The sequence below is a fragment of the Pogonomyrmex barbatus genome, unplaced genomic scaffold, assembly GCF_055798465.1.
Source record: "Pogonomyrmex barbatus isolate J1 unplaced genomic scaffold, ASM5579846v1 scaffold2, whole genome shotgun sequence".
NCBI classification, from domain to species: domain Eukaryota; kingdom Metazoa; phylum Arthropoda; class Insecta; order Hymenoptera; family Formicidae; genus Pogonomyrmex; species Pogonomyrmex barbatus.
In genome coordinates, this window is record NW_028297116.1 from 8,536,802 (window position 1) to 8,551,126 (window position 14,325).

The window sequence follows — 14,325 nt, forward strand, 5'->3', positions numbered from 1 at the left end:
AAACGTATGGATAAATTTGATAAGTATTTCTGAAAGATGAATATAGAAGACAAAATCATGTGCAGTGTTTGATATTCGCAATAAAACGCAAATGAAAATTTATAAGAATAAAAAATGACTAATGTTTAGATGATAGAACATTACTCAAGGTTGAATAATAATTAATTAGTTAAAAATAAAGTTAAGTACTAAAGTTAAAAAGTTAATAACTTTTAATTTAGTTAATTTCAAATGAGTTAACTTTAACTCATTTACTTTAACTCATTAACTTTAACTCTTTTACTTATTATTTCAAATATATTCAACCAAATTTTTTTCTTTTATTTGGTAATAGTTTTAAGATAATCTAATTTTTAAAAATTGTTACAATTACGTTATATAATTATGTTATTGTGTTAATTATGTTACAATTATGTTATGTTATTATATAATTGTTATTTTATAGTTTAAATAACGCTGTTTAAAATTAAAATTTAATTTAAGTTAATTTAATTTTAGCATAACTGAATTAATTTCATGATCTATTAATTTAATTTTAAAAAGACTCTGATATTTCTGTATTCGAGATATTAGATATTAGATATTCAATCAAGAATACGATGGAATGGTTACGTAAATGGTACCAAAGAAATCAAAAGTGATCAAAAGATCGAAATAGAATAAATCCACTGATTATATTATAATAATATAATATATATTATTGTTATATTTTTAATTATAATTAATATAATATAATAATATTAATATAATATATTAATTAACATATTAATTAATAATATTAATATAATATATTAATATATTAATATAATAATTATTATTATAAAAGGTGACATAAATTTATTATATTTTTTTATTATCTCAGAATATTTCATTTCAATGCTTAATTAAATAAAAATTCTTACGTTTATTCTCAATATAAATCAAATAAATGTAACTTTGCCTGAAAATACATTATTATTGTTAACTGTATATAAGTTTTAATAAATAAATAATAAAACATACGTTAATTTATAATAAATTAGTATAAATTATTTTTAATTAGTGAATCATACATATGTAATAATGTTTTCAATAACAATATATTATAATCATTTCATGTAAATTCATTTTTCTCATGGCAATGATGTGTCAATTTATAATAATATAAAGAAAGAAAAAAAGTCTAAGTAAGTTTGAGCATCCTGCGCGTTTTGCAACTCGACGAGGCTTCAGAATGCGTACACACAAAAACACATACACATAATTCTCATTCTCGACGACGACGAATTCTCATTTTTCCCGTCGCTCTCATCGCTTCCCGCGCGCGTGAAAAATCTATGTATTATGGAGATTGTTCTCGACGAGGGAGTGGCGACGTAGGTAGCGATGCTGGATGCCTCGTCTCGAGCCGCAGAAATATATACGAGAAATATATACGTTTGCTTCCCGCCTGGCTTCGTATCGTGCGCGCGTGCGCGCGCGCGCGCGCATATGCATGGAACTTGAGTCGCGTTGTACCGGCGCGTTATCGGCTGAGGCGCCACTCTTTTGCTCTCTCAGAGAGACAGAGAGAGTATGCGAGAGAACCTCGTTGTGCCGTGAACGTGCTGGTTTTGCTCAACGTATGAGCGAGAGCCTCCCTCGGCCGAATTATTCTTGAAACACAACTGGCAAGCGGGGCGTGTGCACGCTCACCCTCGTGTATATGGCTTCAGTTGAGGAAGTGGAGCATCAGGTCGACAGCGGCATGGGCAGCAGCGACGCGCGCTCTCCCGAGGTGAAGTCGCTCCTCCCCGACGACGAGGACGATGACGAAGAGGTGCGGGCCAGAATATCTTTGTACATCGGGGGAAGAAAAAGATGATTTATATAAGATAATTCGCAGAATAGTTTCTCTCATCGAGCTTGCGTGACTTTTACCTCGGCGATTTATAAATCACAGAAAATTTTAAAGATATTCTCGCGATGCTATTCTTGTTGAATTTTGTGATATCAGAAGATTGTCACGAAGCATTTAGTATTTAAAGAAGAGCTGGTCTTTCAAGCTCGATTGAGACTAATTTTTATGATTGTACATATAATCAGTATACATGTGTACTATTTTACATTATTTAAGATTAAAATGATATTTGTGTCTTACGAGTATACTTTTGTTGCTTTCTTTAATAATAGTGAATAAGTTCTCATTCTATTTCTTCGTTATAATTTGTATTATTATTTGAAATCTAATTAATTTATTTTCAACTTAGGATGAGAGCTTAGCAGAGAGGTTATTAGGGCTCACTGAAATGTTCCCTGAACCAGTACGCAACTTTGGATATAATGTTGGAACCTGCCTATATTCATGTATCAAAGGTAACATGATTCTTTGATATCTTGAGAAATGCTTATATCTTTTCACTATATACAACAAAGCATGAAATTTATGAGGCATACATAAACTGCATAAATATACTTTTGCAGGTTTATATGCGTACTCGTGTTCGGCCACATGGTTGGTCTTTAGTTCATCCACCATTCTCTTTGCACCGATTATCTTTGAGATGGAGCGTGCACAAATGGAAGATCTGCAACGTACACAGCAGAAACAAGTCCTCTTAGGCCCTAACACAGCTCTATCCGGTGTCAATACCTCGGGTCTTCCAATGGCACCGCCTGTTCAACGATAGGCCATCACATAAATTTCCACGTACATGCATAGAAGGACACATACAGAAATTCCCAATTTAACCAAAAGGAAAAAGAAAAAAAGAAATAGCTCAAATCTGTCGCTCAATTGTCCAATAGCGCGACATGTAGACTGTACATCAAACGCGAACGAACGATCTCTATGGAACAGGAAATTCCATTAAATTGAGCGTGTATGATTTATCTAATTTAATTTATCCAATTGCAATTATTCTCACAAAATTGCGCGAGATAAAATTCAAAGTAAATATAAATTTGTATCGCTCAATAGAGAACACATGGAATTGTAACATTCGTCGGTCTAGTCTTCTCTGCCTCAGCGGTCACAAAACACTCACATATTTGCACATATTATGCACACATCATCGTTCCTTCTGTGGTAATTTTTACTAAGAACAACACATACTGTGGTATTACGTGGCATTTTATTAGGCGTTGCAGGAGGGACATTGTGGTAGTATTTCGTTTAATGAGAAAGAAACTACCCTGTCATTCTCTTCGCCTTCGTGAATAAACTATTAAAAAGAAAATTGAATGCAATTATTTATATCAGTTACTAAATAATTTGTTGCTGAAAATACGGTGATTGTGCTGTGCATGTTATTGCTTTAGTGTATCTCTCCTGTTACTTTGTAATTTTGAAAGAACAAATATAAGACATAATAGAGTAGTGTCTTTAATTCCGTCATATCATCGAGGCTTTCCGTGTAATATTTCTGTAAAGTTTAACAAATAAAAGATATAATAATAGCCTTGTACATCATTAGCTTCTTTATAGTAGCTTGATTATATAATTTTTGCATTACTTGGAAAAAAATAGTTTTTCAATAAAAGTACAATTATAAATCTAAAAGTTTTTTGAAAAATCTATTAAGTTATTTTTTTATTGAGGCAGTTTTTTTACATACAGAAGAAATAATTCTTAATAAATCCAAAAATAATGTCTTGTACAGAATTTATTAATTATACATAATAATAATTCTCAATAATAATTAAAATTTTTAATAATCAAGATTATTTGCTATTATTTAACAAGATTGCAGTCAGTATTAATTCCACGTGCGAATGCGGTTGATCGTAAGATATGCGCATGATCTTAAATTGCGAGCGTCGTCGATCAAATTTTTGGTTAGAACTGCGTTAAATAACGACGACGATGAATCAGGCGAATGTTGAGAAGTTGGTCTCAAAATTGAAATACAATGTCAAACCGCGTCGACAGTTCAAAAATCCCGACGGTCCAGAGGGACGTCTTCACAAACTTCGAAAAACTCTGACGGCGTTGATTAAATATGAACGACTCGAGTTGAATTATCCGAAAGCCGACGAGACCAGAGGTTATGTTGACCAAGTATGTGTATTGGATTATTCAGGAAATTTATTACGACGTGGATATATTTTTTTTTTTGTCTACGAGCATTCAAAGAGTAATTATTGACAGTGTTTGTCAATAATTTTTAATTTGTGCTCCACATTTGATTATAATTTTGTTTATATTGTCTTAATTCTAATTTGTATGGTTATCGATATTATTTTTCACTTATATTCATTTTTATCGATGTAGATTAATTTTAATCTTGTTTAATTTGCTCTTTATATTTTTGTAATTCTTAGAAATAAAAAAAGAACAATATAAATTATATTAAATTATAAATTATAAATTATAATTATAAATTATATAAATTATAAATTATAATATAAGTTATAAATATAAATTAATTTACATTGATAAAAATAAATGATTGTGTGTGTGTGTGTAATTAACTTTGTAATATGTTACTAACTTTAACTTGTTATCATAATTTGCTCTTGATATTATTTTGTTTAATTTCTTTTTGCAAATTATAATAGACATAGTAATAATGTTTTCATTCTATAGTTGATATTTGAGGCAATACGCCATGGACCTACACACAAGGAAACAATGGATATGGCCAATTTCTGGATAATTGAGAAGCAACTTATACACAAACTGTTCAAAGTCCTTGTGCCAAGATATCAGAATTATACCACCTCATTTACAAAACTTCACAAAGCGCCGAACGTATATCCCATAGGTCACTATCAGAGGGCAATTTTAGAACTCAGAGGTAGGTCCATCTAAGATTCTTTGAAAAGTAAAAATTTTATTTATTCATACAATTATATTGGTTTTTCTTTGTTAGGTAACATATATCCTAAATTAGAACAATTTAATCCATATGAACGAAATTTACTTCATAATATATTACTTGATGCTGCAAAGAAGGAATATAGGATGGAAAAATACAAAGAAATAGCAGACAATATAAAACAATAAAGAGAAGGAATATAAAGAATGCTCTTGTACAGTGTATGTTTTTGTTAATTTAAGACTTTATATTATTAAAATAAACGTATAAAATTATATAACAATTACAAGTGAATTCTATTTTCTTATTTTGAAGGCGTAAAAGAATTTAATGGATAATGTTCTTTAAATTCCTCCATATGCTTTTCCATTAGATTCATTTGTTTCCTGAAATGTTATAAAATGAATTATAAAAAGTGAAACTAATGATTATAAGTGAAACTAATGATTATAATTTTATTATATTTATAATTATTATATATTACGTCAATGTACCTGATGTGGTCAGGGATTTCCTTATAGACATCCGTAAACAGATTCTTCCAATGTGGCTTGGACTTGCTTTCTGCCTCACTAAAGACACGAAGAATTTCCTTCTTAGTAGAGTCTATCAATTCCTGTTCTCTCTTTTGACACCATAATCCAAGCGATTCCAAATACAAACGGAATTTGGCAAGAGGCGTATGGATATTCCATTGAGCAATCTCATCGGTTGATCGATAAGCTGTGGAATCGTCCGATGTGCTGTGATGTCCAAGTCTAACAGATTTTTACAACCGTATTAGCCATACGAAAGTTTTGTTTTATAAATTTATTGTAGCAATATTACAGCAAGAAAAGTAGAATTGTCAAGCTTCACCTGTAGGTCATGGCTTCTATCAGGACGGGTTTTTGCTGCTTTATACAGAATTCCCGAGCCTTTTTTGTAGTGTAGTAAACTGCGAGCACATCGTTGCCATCTACTCGGATCGTGTTAATTCCATAAGCCGGGCCTTTGGCTGCGATACCATCCCCCTTGAACTGTTCCAAGGCTGGTGTAGAGATGGCATATCCGTTATTTCGACTGATTGAAATAATTTATTATTAAGATGTGTAGCTTGTGTGAAAAACAGGAAAAAAAAGGATTATTAAAAGATTACCAGAAAAAAATGATGGGACACGACAAAGTAGCCGCGAAGTTGAATGCCGCGTGAGCGTCGCCTTCGCTCGCTGCACCCTCACCAAAGTAACAAATCACACACGCATTCTTTTTGTCCAACTTGAAAGCGTAGGCGGCCCCCACAGCTGCGAAAGTGAAACTTGTTTCAGAACGCTCTGTATTATTGATCACAACAACTGAAGCATCTAATAAAGCTACAATTGTTGGACACTATTCAGCAAACGAATGTTACTTGCGAACGTTTTTAATACCTTGTGGAAGTTGAGTCGTCAACGGAGACGATATAGTCACGAAATTCAATTCTTTGGAACCGTAATGCACCGGCATCTGTCTCCCTTTGCCATCGTCCTCGCAATTACCATAACACTGATTCATAAACTTCAACAATGGATATCCACGATGCAGCAACACACCTGTTACATCGATATGCAATATTTGAGATATATGTAACAGCAGATAGATATACACAATTTAATTTCATACCAGCCTCGCGATATTGTGCGTAAATCGTGTCCTCCAGTGTCAAAGCGGCGGCGGAGCCAATCTGTATTGCTTCCTCGCCTGTGTTCGTCATATAAAACGAGATGCGACCTTGCCTTTGTGATTCATATAGAATCTTATCCATGATACTTATAGTCACCATATCACGGTACATTTTCACCAGATATGTTTCGTTCAACTGTAATATTCAATATTCAATTTTTTTTTCTTCAGTTTATTTCGGTTTATTATGTAATATACATGTCTATTTTTTTTTATTTTAATCAAGAATTTAAATCAAACTTTGTTTCATTATAAAAAATTTTATTCTTTATACAGGATTTTTATGAAGAAATGAATCTCTCTCTCTCGGTACAAATATATGTGATAATAAAAAATTGGAAGCATATTTAAAACTAGATTTACAATGCATAAATATATATGTCCTTAAATTTAATATAATATATGTCCTTAAATTGTATATAATATATGATTCTGATAACTACTACAATCAAACCTTTTCATCTATAGGCAATTCAACCTTTTGTGAAGGCTCCAAAATCCTATATATTGGTATAGGTTCATAACTGTCTCTATTGACAAATTGAACATTATTGGTAAAGTTACTGTTGATTCCCAGGAATTGCGGTTCATTCGTTCCAGTACTGTATTGTTTTAACTAAAAATAAGATATTAAAAAGAAGAAATCATTTAATATTTAGAATAATGATTTGTTTAATTTATATTTTTATTTATTATATTTAATTATATTTATTTATAGCTATATTAAAAAATTTGAATAAGTATAAATAAAATCTTCGTATAAATATATATAATAAAATCATTCAATGTTGCATAAATTATTGTTTAGATATTCTCCTTAGCTTTGTTGCTCTAGAGAAAAAAAGAAATTAATTACAAAATGTGTAATATTATAATATACGATCGTAAAGTATCACAAAGTAAAGATGTTTACGAAACGCATTCGTCACAAGCATATGCGTGAATCATGATTTAATAAATCTATATTGTTACAACGAATTACAATGAGCAAACAATTGTTCATTTATTTATTCATTTATTCATTTATTGTAGGATATGTGGCATGACCTACCTGTAACAGAGCACGTCGAAAACGCGGAACGGTTCGGAATAAGTTTCTCATGATCATCTTATGTTCGGGTCTCCTCTGTGATCGCACGACGCGCACATGCGGGATTCTCGCACTGAAAACCGATAATGCTGATAACGCACGTCACGCATGTGTCCACGCGCGAGTACGTCACGTGATATAAACGCATACGTCAGGCCAAAGAATTAACAGAAGTTAACCTAACAGAAACGTTCTTCAATAAAACACATGAATTTTTGTGTTGCGTCATACAATTTATTGGGGATAAAGAGAAGGCTAAACGTGGATAAAGAGAAAGTTGAACTAGAATATCACAGAATACAGAGAAACTTATAAAGGATTTAGATAAACCTGTGTTATATAACCCTAGGGTTGAAGACACATAGTCGGAATTAATCCGACATCCTCCAACCGGAGGAAAAGAGAAAAAAAAAAAAATTCTTCAATAAAAATAACGAGGATACTATGGAGGATACTATTATGCAGATGGATTTGTATGGATTGCTCGGTGTGGAATCGACGGCTTCTATGCCAGAGGTAAAAGGTTTTAATTTACTTATTAGTTTGTAATTTGTTTTGTTTCTTACAAAAACTATTTTTATTCGCGCAAACAGAAGTTCTTCGATGAATCGAAAAGACTTGATGTCATTCGCGGTTTTTCTTCCAGATAAAAAAGGCGTACCGCAAGAAAGCATTGACATGCCATCCTGACAAGAATCCTGACAATCCGAGAGCCGCAGAATTATTTCAGGAACTCTCGAGAGTACTGGAGATATTAACGGATGAAAATGCTAGAGTAGGTATATCAATATTTTTTTACAGTTTATTAACATCGTTATCATAAATACCTTTCTTCTTAGACTTCTAGAAAGTCTCGTAGCTGATCTAATTTATTAAAAATATGTTGTGAAATAAGGCAGCGTATGACAAAGCCATTGCTGCCAGGAAGCAGGCGAAGGAACGCGTTAGACAGTTTGATGCCAAGAGAAAAAAATTGAAGGAAGACTTAGAAGCACGCGAGGAGGCTTATAAGAGGTCATGTGATCCTGCACCTAAAAATAAATCCGACAAAGAAAGAATGATGGTATATTACCTGCCATATTACTTTAAAGATATATAATTGTTTAGGAATTGTAGGAATTGAAAAAATATATAGAATATGTGATTATTCAGGCGGAAGTGAAAAGATTACAAGAAGAGTGGTATAAACAAGTGGAAGAAGAGATGGCCTTTACACGAAAACTTTTAAATCAATTTGACAACTTGTCGAATCCAGGATCTGATGTAGGCAATTTTCGAATCAAGATCAAATGGAAGATACAAGCTGGTGATCCAACAAGTGGCGGTTATAATTATGATAATTTGCATAAAATGTTTTCCAAGGTAAAACTAATTCTACAGTTTCAAAAATTATATTTTAGATATTCTTATTATTTTTCTTAATATTTCTTATTTTTTTTCTAGTATGGAGACATAACGGCTCTTGTTGTATCATCCACAAAGAAAGGCAGTGCCTTGGTTGAATTTGGAACTAGAAGTGCAGCAGTAAGTTTACTGGATTTTTGACAATGCAATACGCTTGTATGTATACATGATTCTTGAATTCAAGATGAAATTATTTAATAAAATATTTATTTTAGGAAACAGCGCTTCTAGCAGAGATTGGTTTAGCTGAAAATCCATTAAGACTTAATGGTTTATGGGATACAAAAAAACGTTCCGGTGCTGTAAGTAATGCAAATTTTAATATTAAGAATCCTACATTTCCTACAATGGCACATTTCAACAGCACACCATGCGCGTCTGTCAGTTTTTCTTCCGCACCTGATATATTCGTACGTATTATTTGTATTAAGATGGACTTTTTTATTGTTATTATTACTGTTAAAATCTTGTGTGATATTCTCGCGTTATAGACACAACAGCCAAGACTGTCGGACGCAGAATTTGAAAGTTCTGTATTAACTAATCTAAGGAGAGCAGAAGAACGCAAACGGCTCATAGAGGAATTGAAGGCGCAAGATGAAAATTAATTCGGGTATCGACATAATTTATATCCCTTTGTGTGTATATTTATTTTTTTCTATATGAGAAATATATTTATAGTAAAAATATCTATCCTTAATGTTTAATTTTACTTAGCTCATCAGGTGTAAAACGCAATACTGTTGAGATAGCGTTTAACATATGCCGTTTACTCGACGCATCGTTTGTCGTTAAATAATTTATAAATACGTTCTTCAAATATTCTAAATTGGCACCTTCTCTTGACTTGCATGCTTCCAACCTGTAATACAAATCTTTTTGTTGATTCCACGCATATAAAATATTTACTTTTTATATAAAAGTCTTAATAATATCGATTACCTAATGATATGCACTTTCAGTTTTTTAATCTCTTCCTGTTGCTGTTCTTTCATGTGAAGCATTTCCCTTTGCTGTTCTCTCAATGCTGCCTCTAATTCCAGAATCTTTTTCCTTGATGATGACACTTGCACCTCTTTCCTGGCTAATTCTTGAGTATAATGCAATATCGGAGGACTATCGTTCGTCAATAATCCTGTTACTAAATCGGTAACTGGTTCAATGGTACTCTCATATCTTTTCAAATGCATCTTATTTTCCATTGCAGCAGCAGTCTCTTTGTTAGGTAGGAATGCGCGAAATGATGCCTTTAGGGTCAGTATCTCTTTATCTTTTTCCTCCACAAGAGCCATGGATCTCTCTCTTTGTCGCAATAACTGTTGTTCCAATGTGGATATTCTATTACGATATTCGTTATCTTTTTGATGCAACGTGTGTTCCAATTTCGAGCGTTCTTCTTGAAACAACTGAGAACATGGATTGCTTATTTCTTTTATTCTTTTTTCATTTTTTTGAAATTATTTTATTATTGAAACAATTACCTTTTGTTGATACTCCAATTGCTCCTGCAAAGCTCTCTCTTTATTTAACATTTCATTGTTAATCGTACGTATTCTTTCCTCTAAATTACTATTATGGACTTTAAGCAAGTTTAATTGAGTTTTATCATGATCCTTATCATGCGTCAAAGACAAATTATGTCTTTGTTGTTGGTTACTACGAAGTACATTAGACGACATATTAAACATACGCGTTGTCTGATGCTTGTAGTCCTCGAATTCTTGTAGAAGCGTATCGTATTTCTCCTTATAATCGAGATGTTCATCCCGCAGATCCAAACTATCTAATAACGCTAAATACAAAATACACATTAAGTAATTTAAGTAATTAAGTTATTTACTCAAATTCTTATTTCATATTTCATCTTTGATATTTCACTTACATTTTACATAGGCCGAATCCTTCTTTTTATTGTCAAGATCCAGTAAACGAGTATACAGAATTTTTATCTTGGAAATAATTTCCTCCGGGTGATTGTTCGACGTTACAATTTCGTTGTGTTCGGTGTTCTGCAAAGCAGCCAACTGGTCTTTCAACTTCTGAATAGCCAATTGGTCTTGTTGCCTCAGTCTATCATAGCCTCCAACAATCTCAGATAGTTCAGCTAATCGCGCCTCCAAACCGGCTACTCTCGTTTCGTGTATGATAACTGATCCTCTCGCTTGTTGTTCTGCAGCGGCAGCTCGTTTTTGTTCCTTCATTAAGATATATCATTTAACTTTATTACATCTGATGATTTTATTATACAATAAACTAAAATAATTCTTGACGAATTATCTTTACCTCACGAATCGCATTCAAGTGTTGCTTTTTCATTACGGCCATCTCAGTTTGTAAGGAAAGAAGAATCGGCGGGGTCTCTTTCGCCGCTTCTTCGGCCTGTTTGAGTTTGGTCTTGGTAATCTCTAGTTCGGCTTCGAGAATCTTGCATTGCGTCTTATTTGCAAGATGCGTTTTCAATTGTCCTTCCAACTGTTCTTTGTTGCGTTGCTCCTCGTATACTAACTTCTGCAGTTCCCTGCAAAAATATCATTCATGGATTTATCTCATACAGTCCATAAATATGTAACAAAGATCATTAATATTAATATTCGCAAATTACGTAGGTATATTGTATTAATTTCATATAATTAGAAAAATTCACGTTATTAATATACTTTATTCTTTTGACGAAGTCGGCACGTTCTTTCTCTCTGTCGTGCCGCTCCATGATTAATTTGCACTTTACATGCTCAATTTCGGAATGATTGACACTTTGAGCCTTCTTCAGTCTATCTTTCAGATCCTTAATTACTTTTTCACACTGCAATCATTAACTCAATTAAATAATTTTGAGGATAAACGTCGGATTTCTCTTCTTACCTCGTCACGTTCGCTTCTCAATTGCTTTTTATCGATTTGAAAGTTAGCTTCCATTTTTGACTTTTCTGCCGATAGAGTGGCTAATTGATTCATTAATGTGCCTAATTGATTTTTTAATTGCTCTATACTTTCCGTATCTTCGGGATCTGTCTGACTTTCACGTGTCTAAAATTATAAGAATAAAATTAGAGGAATATGCCATTGATCTTATGAAAAAAGTTACTGTACCTGTCGTTGATTAATAAATTCATTTTTAGAAGTGGATGATTTGTCTAATTTGGACTTAGCTCTATTTGTGTCTTCTGTATTTTTTTCTACAATCTCTACAGCCTTATCTAAAGTAAAATTTTTTTATAAAATAATATGTTAAATAATTCTTTTAAATGTATTCAAATAAACATCTGTACCTTGAGCTTCTTCTCCCGATTTGCTATTCTCATTTTGCATAATGGACTTTTTCTCTTCGGAAGTTGCCATTGTTGATTATTAAATGCAAATTATTAAGCACAATCTGCTAGTCAGCATCTGAAACAAAATTGCAAAAAATATTATAAGATATTCTAATTTTGATCAGTTTAATTATCCTAAATGTTTATAACACTATGTAATTAAAAATATATCAAAAAGCATAAATCATACATTAAGAAATATTCAAATAAAAATTATTCAAATTGTATCTAAAAATAAATTATTAATATAAGCAATTCTTGTATGCTATTATATAAGTTATGCTTTTCACATGTTTACATTTATTTGTGTTTAGCTTTTTATATTATATATAAAAATATTAATTAAGAATTTCTCTAATTTAGATTTTAAAGCAGATTGATTTAAAATGACTGGGTTAAATAAATATTACAATACATTATATTCAATATGAGTTTATTAGTTTGTTACAATATATAATACAGATTTGACTTAATCAGATATTCTCTTGTTTTCTGCATTTTCAGCATCATCATTGCAAGTTAGCTTAGTTGAGGATTCTATTTCTAATGTCACTGGCCCACTATTCTGTATGCAAACTTCCATCATCGCACCGAACTTGCCATCTATACAAGTTTGTCAAAATTTCAGTTTGCTCCGTTAAGCAAAATGTAAAAGAATGAATCACGAATTCATACTGGATTTTAATTATATTACCTTTGATTAATTCTGGATTGTAGGCTTTACGAAGCTCAGCAAGAAAATTCATGTAAAAGGGTTCTGATTCCTGTGCAGGCATCGCTCTGTGAAAGTCCAACTTGTTGCCTTTCAATACATGGTACAATGTGAACTGACTAACGCACAATATCTCATATTTTTTGTCCACTACACTGGCACTCCATTTTTTACCCTTATCATCAAAAATTCTAGTGTTCAGTATCTTTCTCACACTACGACAAAAAAATTGATGTTCAAACGGTACAAAAACACACGTAGTTGTACTCATTAATATCGCTTCATTACATGTATTTCATATCTGCCACTCCGTCGTCTCTCTTCATACCGATTAATACACATAGTCCGTTCCCGATGGAACTAACAATCTCACCGTCAACTGAAAAATTACACTTGGATCTTAACTATCGTCGAACAGGTTCTCATTCGATTCGAATTACTTCTTATCAATCTGCATCGCGAAAATCGCAAATACATTGATACCTCTACTGTATCCGTCAGACATACGGTAAGTATGTTGTCAAGACGAATGCAGATTTAGAAACTCATAAATGTCAATAGAAAGTGCACGTCCAACCTGCAAGATTTACCTGAAACCGAAGCCTTCGACACTCGCTGTATTACGGCTTTCATGTCAAAGGCTGCTCAATCACGACGTCCACAATCCCACGTTACATCTGATAAATATCTCCTTTCCTCTTGCAGTGGTTAATAGCTGTTAGTAATGCAGCATGCGCAAAGCAGAGGTTCTCAAAATGATATTAGAGAAAGTGCAGAGAGCGTCGTGTGATCATTCCCGGCAAAAAATTCTTTATATAACATATAAATATAAATACATAATAGTATAAATATATATAATTATGTATAAAATATGTCCAGATATGTTCCATATTAATTTCTTTTTTTTTCTAAAATTTCTGTTTTTCTAAAGTTTCTGTTATAAGAAAAATAATAGAAAAGACAAAAAAATAATTAAAAGAATAATTTTCGCCAATAATGTTTGTTTCTTTTTTCTCTTCGAATTTAGATTTAAGTTCCCTCGTTCATTAGGCATTAATCGATTATTTAGTACAAATAAATAAATGAAATAAAAAGCTGATAAGAAATTTTCGATATTAAAATTATATATAAAGAGAATAAACGGGCTAATATAAGTCAAGCATAGATAATTAACAAGTAAATTGTTTAAATTTTATTGACAAATAAATTTCTTTTCCTTCCAAAGAAATAATCCAGGTTCTGAACTATAAGGAACTATAAGGAATTATTTTCATTAATTAGGAATTATTTTCATTAATAATTATTAATGATGCAAAACTCATCTTGAAT

The 14,325-nt window shown here is 31.9% G+C and overlaps 6 protein-coding genes across 9 annotated transcripts; 3 read left to right on the forward strand and 3 right to left on the reverse strand.

Annotated features, from left to right (window-relative positions):
• Positions 1 to 1,509: 1,509 nt before the first annotated feature.
• On the forward strand, positions 1,510 to 3,425 carry mge (translocase of outer mitochondrial membrane 22 homolog mge). Its single transcript, XM_011639435.3, has 3 exons — positions 1,510 to 1,798; positions 2,229 to 2,334; positions 2,443 to 3,425. The coding sequence occupies exons 1-3, from the start codon at positions 1,685 to 1,687 to the stop codon at positions 2,646 to 2,648; spliced, it is 426 nt and encodes a 141-aa protein (XP_011637737.2). The 5' UTR covers positions 1,510 to 1,684; the 3' UTR covers positions 2,649 to 3,425.
• A 333-nt stretch (positions 3,426 to 3,758) lies between these two features.
• Positions 3,759 to 5,061, forward strand: mRpL17 (mitochondrial ribosomal protein L17). The gene is made up of 3 exons (XM_011639432.3): positions 3,759 to 4,018; positions 4,547 to 4,757; positions 4,833 to 5,061. The coding sequence occupies exons 1-3, from the start codon at positions 3,824 to 3,826 to the stop codon at positions 4,964 to 4,966; spliced, it is 540 nt and encodes a 179-aa protein (XP_011637734.1). The 5' UTR covers positions 3,759 to 3,823; the 3' UTR covers positions 4,967 to 5,061.
• Positions 5,005 to 7,636, reverse strand: BckdhA (Branched chain keto acid dehydrogenase E1 subunit alpha). The gene is made up of 8 exons (XM_025218405.2): positions 7,531 to 7,636; positions 6,934 to 7,095; positions 6,420 to 6,615; positions 6,188 to 6,349; positions 5,917 to 6,061; positions 5,637 to 5,840; positions 5,273 to 5,536; positions 5,005 to 5,164 (listed from the first exon to the last, which is right to left on the reverse strand). The coding sequence occupies exons 1-8, from the start codon at positions 7,585 to 7,587 to the stop codon at positions 5,083 to 5,085; spliced, it is 1,272 nt and encodes a 423-aa protein (XP_025074190.2). The 5' UTR covers positions 7,588 to 7,636; the 3' UTR covers positions 5,005 to 5,082.
• A 314-nt stretch (positions 7,637 to 7,950) lies between these two features.
• On the forward strand, positions 7,951 to 9,662 carry LOC105427611 (dnaJ homolog subfamily C member 17). 2 transcript variants are annotated; one of them, XM_089077636.1, is made up of 8 exons: positions 7,951 to 8,085; positions 8,216 to 8,344; positions 8,465 to 8,632; positions 8,722 to 8,931; positions 9,013 to 9,093; positions 9,189 to 9,275; positions 9,338 to 9,383; positions 9,465 to 9,662. In XM_089077636.1, exons 1-7 carry the CDS (start codon positions 8,014 to 8,016, stop codon positions 9,374 to 9,376), a joined length of 786 nt encoding a protein of 261 aa, XP_088933762.1. In that variant the 5' UTR covers positions 7,951 to 8,013; the 3' UTR covers positions 9,377 to 9,383; positions 9,465 to 9,662. The 2 variants fall into 2 exon arrangements, with proteins under 2 accessions (XP_088933762.1, XP_011637735.2); XM_011639433.3 differs by having other exon boundaries at positions 9,189 to 9,383.
• Positions 9,599 to 13,711, reverse strand: GCC88 (GRIP and coiled-coil domain containing 88 kDa). 2 transcript variants are annotated; one of them, XM_011639434.3, is made up of 10 exons: positions 13,587 to 13,711; positions 12,243 to 12,360; positions 12,064 to 12,170; positions 11,836 to 12,000; positions 11,631 to 11,776; positions 11,257 to 11,491; positions 10,856 to 11,168; positions 10,455 to 10,765; positions 9,916 to 10,379; positions 9,599 to 9,835 (listed from the first exon to the last, which is right to left on the reverse strand). In XM_011639434.3, the coding sequence occupies exons 2-10, from the start codon at positions 12,310 to 12,312 to the stop codon at positions 9,670 to 9,672; spliced, it is 1,977 nt and encodes a 658-aa protein (XP_011637736.2). In that variant the 5' UTR covers positions 12,313 to 12,360; positions 13,587 to 13,711; the 3' UTR covers positions 9,599 to 9,669. The 2 variants fall into 2 exon arrangements, with proteins under 2 accessions (XP_011637736.2, XP_088933761.1); XM_089077635.1 differs by lacking the exon at positions 13,587 to 13,711 and adding an exon at positions 12,979 to 13,117.
• Dtd (D-aminoacyl-tRNA deacylase) lies at positions 12,701 to 13,711 on the reverse strand. Of its 2 annotated transcripts, XM_025218404.2 has the most exons (4): positions 13,587 to 13,711; positions 13,285 to 13,375; positions 12,979 to 13,211; positions 12,701 to 12,887 (listed from the first exon to the last, which is right to left on the reverse strand). In XM_025218404.2, exons 1-4 carry the CDS (start codon positions 13,627 to 13,629, stop codon positions 12,754 to 12,756), a joined length of 501 nt encoding a protein of 166 aa, XP_025074189.2. In that variant the 5' UTR covers positions 13,630 to 13,711; the 3' UTR covers positions 12,701 to 12,753. The 2 variants fall into 2 exon arrangements, with proteins under 2 accessions (XP_025074189.2, XP_088933763.1); XM_089077637.1 differs by lacking the exons at positions 12,701 to 12,887; positions 12,979 to 13,211 and having other exon boundaries at positions 13,281 to 13,375.
• Positions 13,712 to 14,325: the final 614 nt, after the last annotated feature.